The 20,000-nt window shown below is 50.5% G+C and overlaps 2 protein-coding genes across 4 annotated transcripts in view; both read right to left on the bottom strand.

Annotated features, from left to right (window-relative positions):
• Positions 1–14,472, bottom strand: part of eif4g3a (eukaryotic translation initiation factor 4 gamma, 3a) — a 64,212-nt gene extending 49,740 nt beyond the window's left edge. The window contains exons 1-3 of the mRNA XM_080547941.1: positions 14,237–14,472; positions 3,083–3,088; positions 2,614–2,686 (exon numbers count right to left, since the gene is read on the bottom strand). Of these exons, the coding sequence (XP_080404067.1) occupies positions 2,614–2,686; positions 3,083–3,088; positions 14,237–14,409 (252 nt within the window). The 5' untranslated portion in view covers positions 14,410–14,472. The remainder of the gene's footprint in view (positions 1–2,613; positions 2,687–3,082; positions 3,089–14,236) is intronic.
• Positions 14,473–15,408: 936 nt separating this feature from the next.
• Positions 15,409–20,000, bottom strand: part of ece1 (endothelin converting enzyme 1) — a gene marked incomplete at its 5' end in the record, with an annotated part of 33,214 nt that continues 28,622 nt past the window's right edge. For all 3 annotated transcript variants that reach the window (XM_080548380.1, XM_080548381.1, XM_080548379.1), the window contains 5 exons: positions 15,409–16,953; positions 17,318–17,413; positions 18,155–18,345; positions 18,805–18,872; positions 19,423–19,533. In XM_080548380.1, coding sequence (XP_080404506.1) covers positions 16,777–16,953; positions 17,318–17,413; positions 18,155–18,345; positions 18,805–18,872; positions 19,423–19,533 — 643 coding nt within the window. In that variant the 3' untranslated portion in view covers positions 15,409–16,776. The remainder of the gene's footprint in view (positions 16,954–17,317; positions 17,414–18,154; positions 18,346–18,804; positions 18,873–19,422; positions 19,534–20,000) is intronic.

Raw genomic sequence — 20,000 nt, 5'->3', positions numbered from 1 at the left:
CCACAGTGTTGCCAGATTGCGCCGTTTTCCCTCCCAACCAGGCTACTTTTTAATGTCATAAGGCGGCAAAAAGAAAAAAAGAAAGAAAAAGAAAGAAAAGAAGAAAAAAGGCCTGGACGGGTGTGGATATGTCGGTCTACCTCCGAGGCGTTGGAAGGGGGGGCGGAGTTTGGATACACTTAATAAAATGCCCGCTTCTCTCCCTGTTAGGACGTGGAATCCACCCGCCCAGTCATGCCTCAGCGACGCGCTGACTGACACGGTCCGCTCAATTAAAACAGGCTAGGGGGTGGCAGAGAGGGGCGGAGGCAAGAGAGAGGCAGGGAGGGGTGGAGGCAAGAGGAGGCAGAGAGGGCGGAGGCTAGGGGGAGGCAGAGAGGGGCGGAGGCTAGGGGGAGGCAGAGAGGGGCGGAGGCTAGGGGGAGGCAGAGAGGGGCGGAGGCAAGGGGGAGGCAGGGAGGGGCGGGGCAGAGAGGGGCGGAGGCTAGGGAGAGGCAGGGAGGGGTGGAGGCTAGGGAGAGGCAGAGGCTAGGGAGAGGCAGGGAGGGGCGGAGGCTAGGGAGAGGCAGGGAGGGGTGGAGGCAAAGGGGAGGCAGAGAGGGGCGGAGGCAAGGGGGAGGCAGAGAGGGGCGGAGGCTAGGGGGAGGCAGAGAGGGGCGGAGGCTAGGGGGAGGCAGAGAGGGGCGGAGGCAGAGAGGGGTGGAGGCTAGGGGGAGGCAGAGAGGGGTGGAGGCTAGGGGGAGGCAGAGTGGGGCGGAGGCTAGGGGGAGGCAGAGAGGGGCGGAGGCTAGGGGGAGGCAGAGAGGGGCGGAGGCAGAGAGGGGTGGAGGCTAGGGGGAGGCAGAGAGGGGCGGAGGCTAGGGGGAGGCAGAGAGGGGCGGAGGCAGAGAGGGGTGGAGGCTAGGGGGAGGCAGAGAGGGGTGGAGGCTAGGGGGAGGCAGAGAGGGGTGGAGGCTAGGGGGAGGCAAAGAGGGGCGGAGGCTAGGGGGAGGCAGAGAGGGGCGGAGGCTAGGGGGAGGCAGAGAGGGGTGGAGGCTAGGGGGAGGCAGAGAGGGGCAGAGGCTAGGGGGAGGCAGAGAGGGGCGGAGGCTAGGGGGAGGCAGAGAGGGGCGGAGGCTAGGGGGAGGCAGAGAGGGGCGGAGGCTAGGGGGAGGCAGAGAGGGGCGGAGGCTAGGGGGAGGCAGAGAGGGGCAGGCTAGGGAGGGGCGGAGGCAAGGGGTACACTCGTCTGGCGCAGAGAGGGGCGGAGTTCATCTTGAAGAGGGACCAATCAAAATCGGCCACAAATAACATGCGATCCCTGTCCTTTTCAGCAACGAACGCACAGACAAATCAAGCCCTGGGGGGGGGGGGGAGCGTGGGATTTTAGCCTCTTTTTAAAATATATTGATATTTCTAAATGTACATTTTAAAAATGTAATTTAATTTTATTGCAATAGAGACAGTAGAGAGTAGAGAGAAGGATGGGTGAGGGAGAGAGAGAGAAGGTTGGGTGAGGGAGAGAGAGAGAAGGGATGACATGCAGGACATCGAAATCGAACCCTGCGGTTACACGGTCAACGCTATAGTGCGTCAGTTACGCCACCGAGCGCCCCGGGGTATTCAGGCTCTTGGTTGGGCTGGAAGGTCGTCTGTGAGATCTGGCAACGCTGCCATGGCCTCTCCACAGACAGACCAAAGGGCTTCCAGGAACACACTTTTCCAGTGATGTCACTCCTCCCCCCCCCCATACATCAACAAACACCACAGCCGCCTCATGACGGGCGCTTCTCCACGCTCTGAACCCCGGCTGGATGGATGGATGAGACAGGCTGATCCAGCTGTTAACCTCAGGGCCTCCCCCTCGCTGAGGTCTGGGCAACACACACTGTTACTGACTCAATAAATCACAATCTTTTGACTTCCTTTATGAATAATTAGCAGTACGAAAACGTGTGTGTGTGTGTGTGTGTGTGTGTGTGGTTTGCTATTATAAGAGCTACTTTACTATGCGTCTCAATCGCCTTACAGATCCGTTCATCTCTCTACACACACACACGTCTAGTATTAGCCACACACATGCACGCGCACGCACACGCGCAGCAGGGAGGAGGAGTGGGGTGATGATGACTGGCAGGGCCCTGAGGTGGCAGGAGCAGTCTCCCAGCAGGCCACACCAGGTCAGGACACAGTCTGTATGTCACAGCATCATCTCTCTCTGCTAGGACACACACACACTCACACACTCACACGGTTTCCATCTGTAAAGGAATGTGTGCGTGACCTAACCAGACAAGGTCAGGCATGCTTGGGGGGGTGCACAGACAGTATGTGTGGCTATTACTACACTGTGTGTAGTGTGTTTGTGTGTGTGTGGGGCTAATACTATGTGTGTGTGAGTGTGTGTTTGTGTATGTGTGGGGCTAATACTACAGTTATATGTGTGTCTGTGGGTGTGAGTGCGTGCGTGTGTTCGGTGTGTGCGTGCGTGCTTGTGTGTTCAGTGTGTGTGTTTGTGTGTGTTCGGTGTGTGTGTGCGTGCTTGTGTGTTCAGTGTGTGTGTTTGTGTGTGTGTGCGTGTTTGGTGTGTGTGTGTGTGTGTGTGTGTGTGTGTGTGTGCGAGAGTGTACTCACGCTGTAGACGGCGGCGACGCCGGGCTGCGAGGGGAAGAGGCGCTCGTCCAGGGACGGCTGCACCCGGGGCAGCCTGGGACGCGGCATATTAAGGAAAATTCTGGAAAAGGGTCAACTTAAGGCCACAACGGGTGTAAAGGTGGGGGCATGATTGATCTGCAACCTCAACAACAACAACAACAACAACAACAGAACAGCAACAGCAGCAGGGGAGGGGATGTGGAGGAGGAGACCTCGTCGTGGGGAGGGGTGTGTACGACAGAGTCAGCCATTTCGTACAACAACCAAGTATCTGGATCTGAATGTACGCATTCTCAAATTCGCCAAACTTATATACACGCTCACATACAACATCACTATCCACAACTTTTCCGCTGGTCCATTCAGCAGGTTCCCCACCCCCCATCGCCCCCCCCCCCTTGCATCTCTCCCCCCCTTCCCCCCAAACCTCCCAGAGTACACGCTGTACCTTTTCCTGGAGGAGGAGAACACGTGTCAAAGGGAAATCCCGGCACGGATTCCCCGGGCCTCGCCAGCCCTCCCACTCTCACACTGGGAATGACAGAGATCACCGCAAGATGGCCGCTTCCCCCCTCACAGTCATCCAGCAAACCAACAAACCAAACCAAAAAAAGCAACATAATCTTCTCACCGCATATTAACTTAATACAATATTTAATTGAACATTAAGCTCTACTGATACAAAATACAATACAAAAGAAAACGCCTCTATACTAATACTCTTACGACTCGTACTAAGAATAGACTTAAGTGTCTAAATAAAGACCCGCCGGAAACTTTGAAACGTTGTCACGGTATTAAGGATACAGCTCGCTTCGGTCAAACACCATCTTGCCGGAGATCAAAGTGCATAGCAGGGAGAAGGAAGACTCAGGTCTGTCTATCTACAGAGCTGAGAGATCAACTGTGAAGTGCATGGACTTGTTTGTGTACTCTACTTAAGGGTTCGTGTGAAGGGAGTGTGTGTGTGTGTGTGTGTGTGTGCGTGTGTGTGTCTGACCCCGTTACCGAGAACTGGCATGACATGACTGTCTACTTCCTGGTGACATCAGCATCACGTGATCAGACTGTTGATGTTTATCCCAGACGAGACGTGATAAGAGAGGTGAGGAGGAGAGTAAGAGAGTGATAGTGAGACAGACAGAGGAGAGGAGAGGAGGGAGCGTTCGTAACCTGCTCAGGCGGTTCTCTATGACTGTGCACTGTAGACTGTAGACACACACACACACACACACACACACACACACACACACTCCCGGCCACATAATTTCAGAGAAAACTTTACGTCTGGCTTTCTCTTTACACTGTTTTGTCTTCCCCCCCCCAAACCCCACCCCTCCGTACCCCAATCCCTTTCTCACGCTCTCCCTCTCTCCCTCTTTCCCTTTCCTCGCCTGCAGGGGCCCTTGGCTACCTGCCAACACCACTCCTCAAAAAGAGAGAGGGGGGGAGGGAGGGGAGATGAAGATAGGGAGGGGGGGTGGGGAGGGAGAGAGAGAGCTGGGAACAGCAGAAACGCAGCCGAGAGGCAGCCCCGCTACGTGGAGGGAGGGAGGGAACAGTCTCGCCAAAAAAACAACAACACATGATGTCATCAACAAACCCAAACAGAGACTGTGAATGGAGCTCCCTGCTGTGTGTGTGTTCTCTCTGCCCTTTAACAAGGCAGGTTAGGGAGAGAGGGAGGGGGGGAGGCAGAGACAGCCCAGGAAGAAAAACGGAGTGAATGGTAAAGTCTTATGTGGTGTGTGTGTGTGTGTGTGTGTGTGTGTGTGTGTGTGTGTGTTGGGGGGGGGGCTGACACTAATGCAACCTGATCTGTCTGGCTGACCGGTCATATGGGTCCAGGCTGGTTGGCAGGACTGTCTGTGCTCTGGAATGTAAACAGAGAAAGGGAGCGCTGTATTCTGCAGGTGAAAGCAGCGAGGAGGAGGAAGAGGGGGGGGGCAGGGGCGCAACGGAGACGTTTCCTACCAGGGGTCAGAGGTCAGGAGCTGTGGGACGGCTAAGTGTGTCTGTCACTGAGTGTGTGTGTGTGCGTGTGTGTGTGTGTGTGTGTGGGGGGGGGGACGGCCGAGGGGAAAATTATGAGGTGAGAAGAGACAGCTGACACCCCCCCGCCCCCCCCCCCCCCCCTCCAGAAGACTTGGCAGCAGGGACTGCATGACTCTTACTGGAATTAAAATCTGATCCGATTGCTGCAACTGCTATTTAGTGCTAACCATTGCATAACCACAATCCCCTTTCGCCTGTGCAACAAGACACGGTTTCGTGAGCACCATATACCATGGATCACCAATAGGCGGCCCGCGGGCCACATCCGGCCAGCCAAAGCTTCCCATCCGGCCTGCAGAATAGTTTTTTTTTATATATATAGATTTTAAAAATATATATTAATGAATTCTGAAAATGTGAGGAGGGAATATCGTATTTAGAATACCTAGCGACCCACAGGTTCTAAAGATGTTATAAATCCATCTGTCAGCTTATTATTGTTGAGTAGCCTACACAACCCGATGCAGGAGGAGTCAGACCTACCTCATTCACAAAACGGCAACCTTGCTTCGCTGGTTGTGCACTGAATGTCCTCTCTTGTCCAGTTAAAGTTTGGATAATAATTCCACTGGCATGTCCATGTCCATCTCCAGCTTTCAAGCTCACAATTTTTCTGCGACAGGCCTGACTGGTCAGGGTATGACTCTTGCTGCATGCCTTGTGTAATTGTGACGGCTAAGACTGAAATTCCTTTGCAACAGCTACCGTTTCATTGCTGAAGAGGCGTACAGGTTTAGCGTTACTGAAAGTTGGCAAGATGATTGCGTACTTGTCAGTCCATTCTTCATTAACGTCCCTGTAATCGTGCTGAATGGTAAATTATTATTTAAATTATTTTGATGGACAAAATGGCAGCTCCGAAATATCTCGATCGCCCCCTGGTGGCTGGCTGCAGTATAGGTGTTAGGAGTCTGTTCACAGATATATATATATATATATATATATATATATATTTGGCAAGTGGTGGCTTGGTTCGACTTGAATGAAGGGCGACTGGAGGAGAGAGACGACTCGTGTGTCAACGCTGACCAGTGCTCTAGCTACGGACCATACCGTGTTGTGTAACCAGACCCAGATTCCTCTGGGGCCTTGAATAGTGATAAGACCACGCCCACCCACCCCCACCAAAACACACCCCCACACACACACCCCACTCCACCCTGCCAGCCAGGACCTACTGACCCCACTAATTAAGCCATTTGTCAGGCTCATTGGGAACACATGGAATGGGAATGAGGAATAGAGGCCGGTCCTCCAATTTCTACCTCCACCGGCCTCCACTGCTTGACAAGTCCTTTCCCTAAAAGTAGTCAAGCTTCTGATCTGTGAAGGGTCTAACATGAGCAGTAATCTCCGCTCATTAAGCCAGACCAACGCGAACACGAAGCCCAATCAGAAAGCCGAGCATCGCTGAGCCACTTTGGTGAATGAGGAAGTGCCCTCGGGGGACAAATAACATGAAGTGCAGGTTCAGCCAAGTGGTCAGGCTCTGCTACCCTGGTTCTACCTCTGCAACCAGCGGCCTGCATCTCCTCTCCATCTCCCTGGTTCTCTCCTCTCCTCTCCATCTCCCTGGTTCTCTCCCCTCCTCTCCATCTCCCTGGTTCTCTCCTCTCCTCTCCATCTCCCTGGTTCTCTCCCCTCCTCTCCATCTCCCTGGTTCTTTCCCCTCCTCTCCATCTCCCTGGTTCTCTCCCCTCCTCTCCATCTCCCTGGTTCTCTCCCCTCCTCTCCATCTCCCTGGTTCCCTCCTCTCCTCTCCATCTCCCTGGTTCTCTCCCCTCCTCTCCATCTCCCTGGTTCTCTCCCCTCCTCTCCATCTCCCTGGTTCTCTCCCCTCCTCTCCATCTCCCTGGTTCTCTCCCCTCCTCTCCATCTCCCTGGTTCTCTCCCCTCCTCTCCATCTCCCTGGTTCTCTCCTCTCCTCTCCTCCCCCCTGGTTCTCTCCCCTCCTCTCCATCTCCCTGGTTCTCTCCTCTCCCCTCCCTCCCCTGGTTCCCTCCTCTCCTCTCCTCCCCCCTGGTTCTCTCCTCTCCTCTCCCTCCCCTGGGTCTCTCCTCTTCTCTCCCCTCCTCTCCCTCCTCTCCATCTCCCTGGTTCTCTCCTCTCCTCTCCATCTCCTCTCCATCTCCCTGGTTCTCTCCTCTCCTCTCCATCTCCCTGGTTCTCTCCTCTCCTCTCCTCTCCCTCCCCTGGGTCTCTCCTCTTCTCTTCTCTCCCCTACCTCCCTCCTCTCCATCTCCCTGGTTCTCTCCTCTCCCCTCCCTCCCCTGGGTCTCTCCTCTCCATCTCCCAGGTTCTCTCCTCTCCATCCCCCTGGATCTCTACCTTCCCTCTCCTGGGTCTCTACCCTACTCTCCACCCAGCCCACCCCTTCCTTCTTCTCCCCTAGAATCATACAGTATATACTGCGTACATGTATTACTATATTATGTAACATAATAACATTATTAACATAATTTAGCAGATACATTTGGCATATAGATGGTCCGCGCAGGAGCCTTAGCTCTACGAGCGGAGCCACACAGGACTACAGCAGCTGCAGCGCCTCCTCCTCTCCTCTCCTCTCCTCTGTCTCCTGACCCCCCTCCCCTAGCTGGCCACCTGCCCCATATAGAGCTCTGGTGCTTCTGCAGTATCATTAGCTTACTGTAAAGCCACTTATGTTCTGAGTACGTGGGTATTGGAGAGGGAGAGAGAGACAGGGAGAGAGAGAGAGAGAGAGAGAGAGAGAGAGAGAGAGAGAGAGAGAGAGAAAAAGACACTGGGGGAGAGGGAGAGCCACAGGGAGAGAGGGAGAGAGACAGGGAGAGAGACAGGGAGAGAGACAGGGAGTGAGGGAGAGAGACAGGGAGAGAGGGAGAGAAACAGGGAGAGAGGGAGAGAGACAGGGAGAGAAACAGGGAGAGAGGGAGAGACACAGGGAGAGAGGGAGGGAGACAGGGAGAGACACAGGGAGAGAGGGAGAGAGACAGGGAGAGAGGGAGAGACACAGGGAGAGAGGGAGAGAAACAGGGAGAGCCACAGGGAGAGAGGGAGAGCCACAGGGAGAGAGAGACGGGGAGAGAGGAGCAACAGATAACAAGAGAAAACGAAAGGGAGGGAGGGAGAAAATCAACTAAAACTGTGTTCCCCAAGAACATGATTGAGATAAAAATATTGACAAAGACGAACACAATCTTTTACAAAAGCCTCGAACACACACACACACACACAGACACGCACAACACAGAAATCACTTCACAGGGCTCGATGATTGAAAAAAACGAAAAGAAAAAGGAAAAACAAAATTCTAATCAAGAGATTAATTTCCATCGCTAAAGCCGCCGGTGCTTACTGGCAGTTAATCTAATCTACTGAGTCTTCCCCTGTTCTCTAGCATCCACCAGGCTAAGCCTCTGCCCTGACGGTGGCGGCTGTATCCCATTCCCAAAAAACACTGGCTCCCTACGACCGGCCCTCAGCTCACCATCCCCCCCCTTCACTGATCGGACCGGTCCCGCAAGCCATCGGTTCCCCCCCCCCCCCCCCCCCCCCTGCGTGCTATCCACCACGACTCTTTCCGCAACCCCATCCCGTGTCCTAGCAGATCTGCGGGGAAGGGGCGGTCGAGACGAGGATGCAGATGAGAGGCAGGCAGGGAGGGAGGGAAGGGAAGGGAGCCGCTGTTTTTGGAATGGAACCAGGCCCTGAGCGAAGCCCTACCTGAGTGCATTGGGTTCACAGTGTAGGGGGAGAGAGAGAGAGAGAGAGAGAGAGAGGCCCAGGAAGTGGAGTGGAGACAGCCCAGATGGCGCAGACACAGACCCGCCTCTTCTCTCCCTCCCTCCCTCCCCCCCCTGGCCCAGCCCACCCGGGGCCCTCCCTCACAGCGCTGTATAAACACACGGGCTCACAAAGCGCTGTGCTGCTGCTGCTGAGAGGGCTCTTTCACCGACCCCACAGACAATACAGGGGGACGGGGGAGGCTAGAGCAGAGGGGTCAGGGTCAAGCCTCTCCCTCGGCCTAGGCTGCGTGCTCTGTGTCTATTCTCCAGGGAAGGGGGGGGGGGGCGGCAATTGACATCGTGACGACGAGTGTCTTTTTCTTGCATCAAGAAACATGAAAAGAGGAGTAAGGACACAGGTAGGAAGAATCGGAGGACGGGGCTCGTTGTGATGTGTGAAACGGACCGGTGGAACGGTGGTACGCGCGTTCGATTACCGTTCCTCGTTCCGTTCCACGCATGACAATGAGCCCCCCCCTGTCCTCCGATTTCTACCTCCGCCAGCCTCCCGTGAGACAAAAAAAAACAACAGCAAAAAAACAGATGCTGTTGAGTAAGTCTGATCAAAGCACTAAAGATTTCAACTGTATTCTAATATTAACATTAGGGGGGTCAAACAATGCACACTGCAAGGCATGCCCATACTCGCCAACTTCACAAATTCATAGTGTCAAAAATAACGTTAGACTGGCCTGTCGATTCACAGGACAAGATTCACAAAGTAGAAAATGGTTAACTGCAGAACCGGCCAGAAAAACCTACAATATGGTTGAAGAGGAGAGGAAGACACTCCCTCCTTACCTCCCTCCCTCGCCCGCCCCCCCCCACCGCCCCCCCCCCCCCCCCCCCACCCCCCACCGCCCCCCCCCCCACCCCCCACCGCCCCCCCCTTGCGGTGCGGACCTGCGCTAACTGTCTGAATGCCAGCTCAATACAACTCAGCAGTTTATTTATAGCCCCCCTCTCCAACAGTCAGTGTGTGTGTGTGCTGATGAGAACAACCTCACAGTGCAGGCCCGGCTAGCGCTGCCCCGCTAACACGCTAGCCCGCGCCACCTGTCCACAAGGCCTAGCGCCGCCCGGGTGTCCTACTACACCACCCTCCAGCTCAGCTGGGCACGGACCACGGACGGTATCGCTCGAGAGACACGCGCCTGGCTGGTCTTGACGGATCCGTAACAACTTCACTGCAGTGGAAGGCCTGCCTGCCTGCCTGCCCTGACTGCCCTGCCTGCCTGGCCTGACTGTCTGCCCTGCCCAGCCCTGCCCAACCCTGCCTGCCCTACCTGCCTGTCTGCACTGCCTATCTGCCTGCCCTGTCTGCCTGCCCTGCCCTGCCTGCCCTGCCCTGCCTCTCTCTGGCTCTGTGGCACATCGGCTCCTCTGGTCTGGCTGGGCACTCAAACGATCCCCGACTGCGGCTTTGGGACACTATGGAACACACCGGGTGGAGGGGTGGGAGGCTGACGGAGGCAGACGTCTCGTTGTTAACGCGTGGGACGGGAATGAGGACGTGTGTGTGTGTGTGTGCGTTCCCTCCCTCCACCAGCCTCCACTGGAACCCACTGACAACACAACGCACACACGCTACTCTTGCACACGCTAACTCTCACAGATGGTAACATTGACCTATGAACGGTGTGTATACTGAGTTGCAATAAATGTCTGAAGGCAAAAAGCCAAAAGACTCCATGACAGACAGAGAGAGAAGGAAGAAGAAGAAGAAGAAGAAGAACAGATGAAGGGATGGCAGAGGAAAGATTAGAGATATCAAGAAACCAGGAGAGAATGAAAAACAGAAGAGATAGAAATAAAGAGAATGTAGAGGAGAAGGGGAGGCCTGTAGTTCTAGGCCCCGGGTTGGGGTTGGGGTATAGAACTGGGGTTGGGGTATAGAGCTGAGGCTGACCTGGGTCTTTGTTGTCAGATTGTGGGAAGCGCTGCCTTGGCCTCCGGCTCTGAATGCTAAGCAGCGCTGCTATTGTCTGGGGAGGCAGCGGCAGCCGCATGCACCCCCCGGGGGTCTCTCTGGAAACCAGGCGCAGCAACGACCCCCCCCCCCCCCCCTCGTCTCAACAAACACACACACACACACACACACACACACGCACTGGTAGCAGAGTGCAGACAGAGCATAACATGCTCCCACACACATGACCCCAGACAGCAGTGGAGGGGGGGGTAGACACAGCAGCAGCAGTCAAATATGTGGAACCATGACTTTGTTGTTTGCATTCACTTTGCATTAGGTTGCTCAAATAGTAATTATTGTTGTTCTAACATTGTACTAACACGTTGTTGTTGCATAGTAATTAGGTGTTATTATATACAAGCGGAATGTATGGAACGTGACAGTCTACTGTTTTGAAACTTTTCCAATGTTATGTACAATAGTGATCAAATGTTTTTACTATAGTACAACAGTTAACTACACAGATAAAGGGGAAACTTTCCTGAGAGAAAAAAACAAAACAAAACAATCTTGTGTGTCTGTCTCAGTGCCTGTGGGCAGTTGAAAGAGACAACCAATCAACAAGCACCGGGACGCACAGGGCTCCTTATGCCCACTGCTGCTTGACGACAGCGTGCCACTCACGCCAGCGTCATGTGACCACAGACTTATCTGCGAGACCAAGAGGTCAGACTGGTGAGAAGCAAGCGTGCATGGGCGTGGTTCTTTTTTTTTTTTTACACACGACTGAACCACGTGTTACTAACACCAAGCCACCAGGTAGCTTTTTCTTTTGTGGTTCTCTCTCTTAAATGTCTCATAAAAATCATCAAACTCTTTCAGGCAGGGCCAAATATTACACTGTCAAGTCTGTGCCAAACGAGTGACGTTCAACAACAACAACCCAAAAAAGGATAGACTAAGGTGTGATGTAGGGAGCGCAAACCCATGGCCAAGGCCAATTGTTTATCAGCTTCATGAATTGTACATGTGTTCGCCTTCTTATTTTCTGTTTCCCTATGGCCCTGTAGGCTTCTAGTCCTAGGCTACATGTTGTCAAGGTAAAGTGAGGTCAACGCAGAGCAACAACAGTTCCGACGCCAAAACCCATTAACCTCAAAAACACAGATGTCATGTCAGCCCCACAGGGTAGCTAAGGCAGGCAGCAGGACTTTGGAACCACAGAGACTGGCTGTGTTTCATTCCAGTAAGTAGTTCCCTCCAATCTTCCCTTGTTCACTCCCCTTCACAGACCTGACAGGACTGGGTAGGGGTGAGCGGATGACAGATCGGGAGGGAACTACATTTCTGGAAGGAAACACAGCCGTCTCTCAGGGTCTGTAAAGTCCAACTCACTCATTTACTGCTAGAAACAGGAGGCAGGCGAGCTAATTCAACCTAATCCCTCTTCACAAATCACACCACTGCCACCGTGCTGTAGATACAACAGGTGGTGACAGAACTATGACTGCGCTAAATAACACACGGAACCATAAAACTTTAAAATGATCATACAGCCTTTACAAATCCTCATCTCAACAACCCATCTTGGAATCAAGTTTGGTTTTATTCAGAGACACGGAAGAGGTCATATCGGGCAAAACAATTCCACCAGTCAATGCTGCTAATGTTGGCAGTCTAGAGGTTCGAGGACGTATTGGGTAACTGGTGTTGATCAATTTATATCGATCAACTTATGCTACTGATCATTAAATACAAAAAGGCCCTAATAGAAGTTGCCATAGTCAGGCGTTAACGACACACTTTATTTCATAATGAGGAAGGTTGTTAAAAATGCCATGGGGATTCATATAGTCCAATAAATAACATGTAATAACATTGAATACAGTGTCTTTTTTTGTAGTGCCAGTTGACGACAGATCCCTAGTGCCACCCGTGAACATTGAGCAAAAAAGGAAACATGATGTTTGCTGTCGCACAGCGGGTCACACTGAGCAGACAGACAGACAGACAGACAGCCATAACAAGCAGACGTCCCTCTCTGACACTGACATGTCAGGACACACCGGTGTCACTAACCAGCTGACCTGACTTAGCTTAGCATCAAGCTACTACAGTAAACCAGACGGCTTAGCTTAGCATCAAGCTACTACAGTAAACCATCTGGCCTAGCTTAGCTTCAAGCTACTACAGTAAACCAGGTGGCTTAGCTTAGCATCAAGCTACTACAGTAAACCAGCTGGCCTAGCTTAGCTTAGCATCAAGCTACTACAGTAAACCAGGTGGCTTAGCTTAGCATCAAGCTACTACAGTAAACCAGCTGACCTAGCTTAGCTTAGCATCAAGCTACTACAGTAAACCAGCTGACCTAGCTTAGCTTAGCATCAAGCTACTACAGTAAACCAGCTGGCCTGGCTTAGCTTAGCATCAAGCTACTACAGTAAACCAGCTGACCTAGCTTAGCTTAGCATCAAGCTACTACAGTAAACCAGCTGACCTAGCTTAGCTTAGCATCACGCTACTACAGTAAACCAGATGGCCTAGCTTAGCTTAGCATCAAGCTACTACAGTTAACCAGATGGCTTAGCTTAAGTTAGAATCAAGCTACTACAGTAAACCAGCTAGCTTAGCTTAGCATTAAGCTACTACAGTAAACCAGCTAGCTTAGCTTCAAGCTACTACAGTAAACCAGATGGCCTGGCTTAGCTTAGCATCAAGCTACTACAGTAAACCAGATGGCTTAGCTTAGCATCAAGCTACTACAGTAAACCAGATGGCCTAGCTTAGCATCAAGCCACTACAGTAATCCAGCTGGCCTAGCTTAGCTTAGCATCAAGCTACTACAGTAAACCAGCTGGCCTAGCTTAGCATCAAGCTACTACAGTAAACCGGGGAAAGGCGATTTAGGGCTGCGTTCGTAAATTCGCTCTGAGAGCGGCGGGGCGCACAGTGGGTTCAACACCACAGAGAGACCACGTAATTTGATTGGACAAGAGGCATTCCACGAGTGCTGATCAGATTTCCAGTGCGTATTTACGAACGCACCCTAGGCCTGCTGCGTTGCCTTTAGCATAGCTGGCTGGTTAGCTCAAAAAATGATGACAACTTTCATGCATCTTTAAAAAAAGAAATAATAAAAAATAAGAAGCTAATTTAGGTTAGAGGTTGAATCTCATATCAACCTGTAAAATAATAATAAAAATAATAATAATAAAAAAAACGGGCTGGTTCATCTTGCTGCGACGTGTCTTCTACCCGCAAACGCACGGGTCGGACTAACCCCTGGAACGAAAATGATCCACGGGAACGCTCCTCGTTATAAAATCAAAGTCGTATCAACTGTGGCTATATATATATAATTTTTTCCCCATACATCCCCCATACTGATCCGAAGCTCCCGATAGAAATCACCCCAACCCAATAGAAATTACGAACGGGGTTTGTCATCTTTTACAACGTTTTACAATCGGAGCGCTTCCCTTCCATTGCAGCGATTAGACCCACCCCCCTCTAGTACCCTAAACTAACAGCGAACAAAGCCGGTGAGAGACTGCTGCGTCCCAGACCTCCCTCATCTCCCCCAGACCCCCTCCGATATCAAACCCATCACTCGCAATGTGACTGGTGATGACAGCTCGCTACCGGGTGTCTGATAACCGGACATCAATGCCACATACATGCCAGCCGCTAGCCTGGAGCTCCCTACCCCTCCCTGCACACCCAACACCCCCCTGGTCCACCCGCATCACAACCCCGGGTTCTCCTCGAAACCAGCACCGCTGAAATCCGTTTTCCCCATTAATACACCAGCCAACAGATGCACCGGGGTGGGGGGGTGTTGTATTGTATTGTGAATGATGAAGGATACTGAGCAGGGCAGGCAGGCACGGCGGTCTGCTGAGCGGAGGTCAGGGTGGAGGAGAGGGGTGTCAGGGTGGCCCGGGGTCCAAGCGGGCCGGGTCCGGGGCTGGGTCCTCCGGGTCCGCTCACTGCGACAGCAGTCGCCGATTTTGGGACCAGTACTTTCGGCGGCAAACTCATTGCAACAAATAATAATAATAAACAAAAAAGATAAAACAATAACACTAATAATTAAATACTGATACAAACTAGAGCGGTCTCAGCTTGCAGACATACAAGCAAGCGGTTTAGTGTTATTAAAGCAGGCCGCAAATCCAGGCTTTCTCAGGGTAAGTCGCTGTTCGGGTCTGCGGTGCTGTGGTTCTCCTTCATGGGGACGGTGGGAGGTTTGGCCTCCCTTGCCCGTCCGGGACCTCCACGGATCCGGTTCAGGTTGACTTCTTTTCAGAGGAATATCGCCAGTTTCTTGCCTCCTTCAGCAATTCAATTTGTCATTTGTTCTCAGCCAGTGGTGTTTCTGTAATCATGTTTTCCTCACGGAGACGGGAGACTTCGTAACATGGCGTGGCGGCCGCTTCCAGTCCGGCAGGACAAGACAATTCGGCAAGTCTCGGCCGATTACGGAGACACTCGGGTTTTACCTAAGCCCAGAGAGATGCCGAAGGATTTGAACTGATGCCCCCCGGTTTCTTTCAATAATGTTCCATACTCCAGTTTATATTATTATGATCTGAGTGCCGTTCGTTTGATTAATGACTGTATGGTTTGATGCATGGTTATGTGTCATGAGGGTATATAAAATACATGATGCACAATATCCCAACTGAGATTCATTAAAGGGTTAACCATTCAATAAAGAGTGTCTGCAATTAAATACGTAAATGTGACTGTGAAAGATGATCAACGACATTTAGTAAAGTGATGTTAAAGTAGTAAAGTGTTTCAAGTTGCAACGTAAACAGAGCTTCCAAAGTCAAATTATTGTATTTCTAGGTATGCAGCGACATCTACCGTTGATAGTGTGCAATTGCAAGTGTCAAACATTCTATAACCCACGGATACTGTACTTTGGGTCACTCATCTAAAACACTAACAATAAACCATAAACGGGGGCTGTGTTGTGTTAGTTGTTGAATAAACAATATGAAAACAACAATAAATAAAATCATTTCATTACATGTTTTTAATGTTTTATTAAGTTGGTTTTAAAACCCAACATTTTAACAATTTGTAGTTTTATTGTTTTGGAATATAACAGAGGCACACATTACTCATGAGAGTAGTCTTATTTTCAAACCTTTATAGACAACAGAGAGATAGATTCATAGCTTCTAATTTAAAAATATTGATGACAACATTTATTACACTATAAAGGAATGCGATACAAAGAAATCGTATTCAGATTCTGAATGGAAAAACGGACATTAAAATATGCAATGGTCAACAACACATCCTCTTTATGTCTCTTACATATGCTCCAATTCCAATTACATTTTTACAACAAGGCTGAATGACAGCCTTACATATAATAATAGTTCCCAGATTTATAACATTTGTTTATAGAGTAGAACAGTTTGCTTATACATTCTGTGCCGTGATAGTCACATCATTACAAGATTTCAGCATAATTGGAGACGTAAAGATAATCTGATTTTACACAATTGATGCAGAGAAATGCAGTTGAAGCAGAGAAAAAATGCCTCTTAAATCTGAAAAATATTTGGCAATTATATGATGTTTGTTTGCTTCCTCTGGACTTCCTCAGGGGATGCAACTCTTGTCAGCGTCCTTTCCATTGCCTGATGAAGGTTGCGAGACTGAATTGTTTTTTTTATCTGAGCATAATAAAATCCTGTACTTTTCTATTGAGAGTGTCATGCCTCTTCTACGGACATGCGGAGATTATTTATTTAAGGTAGCACCTCTTCTCTCGTTGTTTGAGCATGAAACACTCCATGTTTGCGTCGTCTGAATATAATCTATTAAGAGAAGACAGATTGAGTCTGGATAAAAAATAATACAACATACAAACAGAAAAAGACACAGAGAAAATAAATATCACTTATTGTTAGAAACAAAGGCACATAACAGGACAGCTTAGTCTCTCTTCATAAAACCTGATTGAGAGAAGTCGCAATTTTTTTCTCCGAAATTGTTTCCCATTTTGTAACTGTTCTTTCAGTTTCCAGTGTTAACATTGTCCCTCCTTCATATGTACACGAAAGAACATTTTCAGAGCTCCACAGGGAATATAAAATATAGCTTTATTGTTCAAAAACACATTTGTCTCTATGAGGGGAGTGTTAGGGCGAGTACAACTTCCAGCTCCAGTCCACACGAGGCACTAGTTGTCCTGGTAGGGAACCTGAGAAGGGTTGAGGGGGGGGGGACAGGGGCAGGGGCAGGTCAGGTGAGTTTTCAGTGGTTTTGAGACCAGTTCTCTCCTTCCCCTGGAGAGACCTTGAGACACTTCCCCAGTTGTGTTCCATTTGCCCAGTTGCCTATTTTCACCACTTCGACACACAGCATCGTTTTTGCAGCTAGGCATCACCAAAGGTCACACTTGTGTCTGGGGTTCATGGGGGCGTCTGCCTTGCAGTTAAAGTGCTTAGAGAACTCGCGTGAATTGGAGACGGTGCCGATAACTCTAAATCTTGACGGGCTGTGTGGATCTGTGATGACACCCTCGTGTGTGCTCTCAGGGGTCCGGACTAAGCACCACACCTAGGGAGGACAGACACACGTTAGACTAAGCACCACACCTAGGGAGGACAGACACAGGTTAGAAAGTTACAGTGAAGAGTTCCGCTCACATTGTCTACATTACCTTTACATCATCTGTCAATCAAATAGATCATATGTGATGGCAACTGGTGAAACCGGGAACAAGTTGGCAACCAATCAAAATGTTCTGACTTTTCTTCAGATTTTTTTTAATAAATGTCATTTATTTAAAATGTTCAGAATAAAAGTCAGAACATAATTTCGGTTGTCGACTTGTTCCTGCTTTTTCCAGCTACATTGCCATGTTTGCCATTCCCTACTAAGGAGTTCGTCAGCCAAAGATAGCAGTGTAATTAACACAAACCTGGGCGAATCCGACAAAAAACAACTGATGATTAGTCATCCCCAGGGCCGGCAGTGTGGCCTCCTCTCCATTCTTCGCAATCCAGTTTACATACGCCTGCAAAAGCAGCAGGGGTCAAATTACAGACAGGCAGCGTTCATTATCCTCCTTTCCCATAGAGGTTTCCCAGAGATGGAGAAAATAAAATAAAAAAGTCTCATTTTGCTACTGACTACCAGAGGGCTAATACCAGGGGAGGCAGAAACCAGAGGACAGGGTGATTGATTGTAAATGCATGGAATGGAATAAGAAATGTGGTTGATAGCATTCCTCATTCCGTTCCGTGCATTACAATGATACTGTCCATCGATTTCTACCTCTACTAGCCTCCACTGGCTAATACAATACATGTCCTTTTCTGCACATACACACTCTTACATGTCCTTTTCTGCACACACACACTCTGTTTATCTGCTCTGCCGCTCCATAACCTATGACTTTTCATTAGATGGAAAGAATGTGGGAGTGTGAGAGAGGGCGACCAGGCTGCTCACAGCCACCTGTTGCATTCCCGGGCCTTTCAGTGAGAGAGACAAGCCTGCTTTTTCCATCACACATTCATAAAGACATGACCCGTCATAACCGAAGCAAGTCAATAATCCAAACAAGTCAATAAGACAAACACGAGGTGTACTGCATCTCCCACGGTTCGCTTTGGAGAATAAACGTATAAACTTTGACTAGGTCAAAACTGAACTAAACCAGTAACCCTAACCTGAACTCCTACATTTAACCCTTTTAAAAATCCAACATGGGTTTCCTGGTTGGCTGTGTCCCTTTGGTTCCCCCCCTACAGACCTTGTATGCAGCCTTCAGTCCGCCGTTGTCAGCGATGTTCTCTCCCAGCGTGTGTTTCCCGTTCAGGGGCTCCTTGTTGATGCTGTAGTTGCTGTACTGCTCCACCATGCACTGAGTCTGCTGCTTGAACGCCTCCACAGACGAGTTCTTCCACCAGGAGCGGAGGTTGCCGTCCTTGTCGTACTCCCTCCCTTCGACGTCAAATACAAACACCACGTTGTCAGACTAGACGCCTAAACTTGCAGTAATAACACTTTGATCTTTTTATTCATTGTCTTATTATGTTGTTAAATGTTTATCTATTTATTTTCTATATGTATCTATTCTTGCCATTTTTCTTTCTTTCTTTTTTTTTCTTACTATCCTTCTTTTTCTGTATTTTTTTAAAGCACTTTGAATTGCCCCTGTTGTATGAAATGTGCTATACAAATAAACTTGTGACTGTAATGGCTGAAAGCACACAAGATACACACGCATCTCTTTAAATGCACCAAGTCGCAGAGCCACACAGATGTGAGTGACTGTACAAAGTCTGAGTATGGAAATGTTAAACACAACGAGATTCACTGTCTTGATAAAAGGTCACAGAGGTCGAAACGTTGACATTTAATCTTGCCGAGGTAAAAACACGTGGTCTAAGGAGTATCTACCTTGGTCGTCAAACGCGTGGGTCAGCTCGTGTCCCATCACCACGCCGATCCCCCCGAAGTTCAGGGCTCTGGAACACAGATACGATCGTCTTGACAAAATCTGTTGAACTGAGCCTTTAGTAACTGGGTCCAGGAGTCAAACAAGGACACGGGGTGAAAGGGTGAATAAAGGGTGAGGCCGGAGTGATGGGAGGGAGTGGGAGAGGGAGAGGGAAAGGGGAGAGGTGGAGGGGAGATGGGAGAGGGGAGAGGTGGAGGGGAGAGGTGAGAGGTGAGAGGGGAGAGGGGAGAGGGGAGAGGTGGAGGGGAGAGGGGAGAGGTGGAGGGGAGAGGTGAGAGGGGAGAGGTGGAGGGGAGAGGGAGAGGGGAGAGGTGGAGGGAAGAGGGGAGAGGGGAGAGGTGGAGGGGAGAGGGGAGAGGTGGAGGGGAGAGGGGAGAGGTGGAGGGGAGAGGTGAGAGGGGAGAGGTGGAGGGAGAGGTGGAGGGGAGAGGGGAGAGGGGAGAGGTGGAGGGGAGAGGGGAGAGGGGAGAGGTGGAGGGGAGAGGGGAGAGGGGAGAGGTGGAGGGGAGAGGGGAGAGGGGAGAGGTGGAGGGGAGAGGGGAGAGGGAGAGACATACTTGGGCCACGAGCGGCTGTAGAAGGGAGCCTGAAGGATCCCCGCTGGCAGCACCATCTCATTCTTGGTGGGATTGTAGTAGGCGTTCACTGTGGGCGGGGTCATACTCCATCTGTGGATTCAAGACAGACATGAAGAAATATGGAGATATGTGGGAGTGGTTCCCCAGGCACAGATTAAAGCCTAGTCCTCAAATGAATAACACTTTCAAAAAGGAACATTCAGGATGTATGTTCATCTAGGATTAGACATTAGAGTGTGGAGCATACAGGTCTGAGACCAGGGAGACCAAAAAAGGAGAAGTTATTGATTTCCAGCACTCTACCCCTCAGCAAGGTCTGACCACAGACCAGTGTGAAAAGCCTGAAGCCCTAAACGGCTCCCCAGTGTAGTGAGAGACAAGTATCAGCTGAGCTGAGAGGATGTGGGTTGCCAGGGAACCTGTCTGGATGCCAGCCGCATTCCGTTGAGTCAGCAGCATAATGGGAATCTGTCCCAGTCGGAGCCTTTGACGTCCTCTCTGGAGAGAGGAATAGTGTGTGTGTGTGTGTGTGTGTGTGTGTGTGTGTGTGTGAGTGT

The sequence above is a fragment of the Nansenia antarctica genome (genome assembly GCF_963989245.1).
Source record: "Nansenia antarctica genome assembly, chromosome: 18".
Lineage (NCBI taxonomy): Eukaryota > Metazoa > Chordata > Actinopteri > Argentiniformes > Microstomatidae > Nansenia > Nansenia antarctica.
Note: the sequence above shows the minus strand (reverse complement) of the source record. Positions and strands in the feature narration are given on the sequence as shown.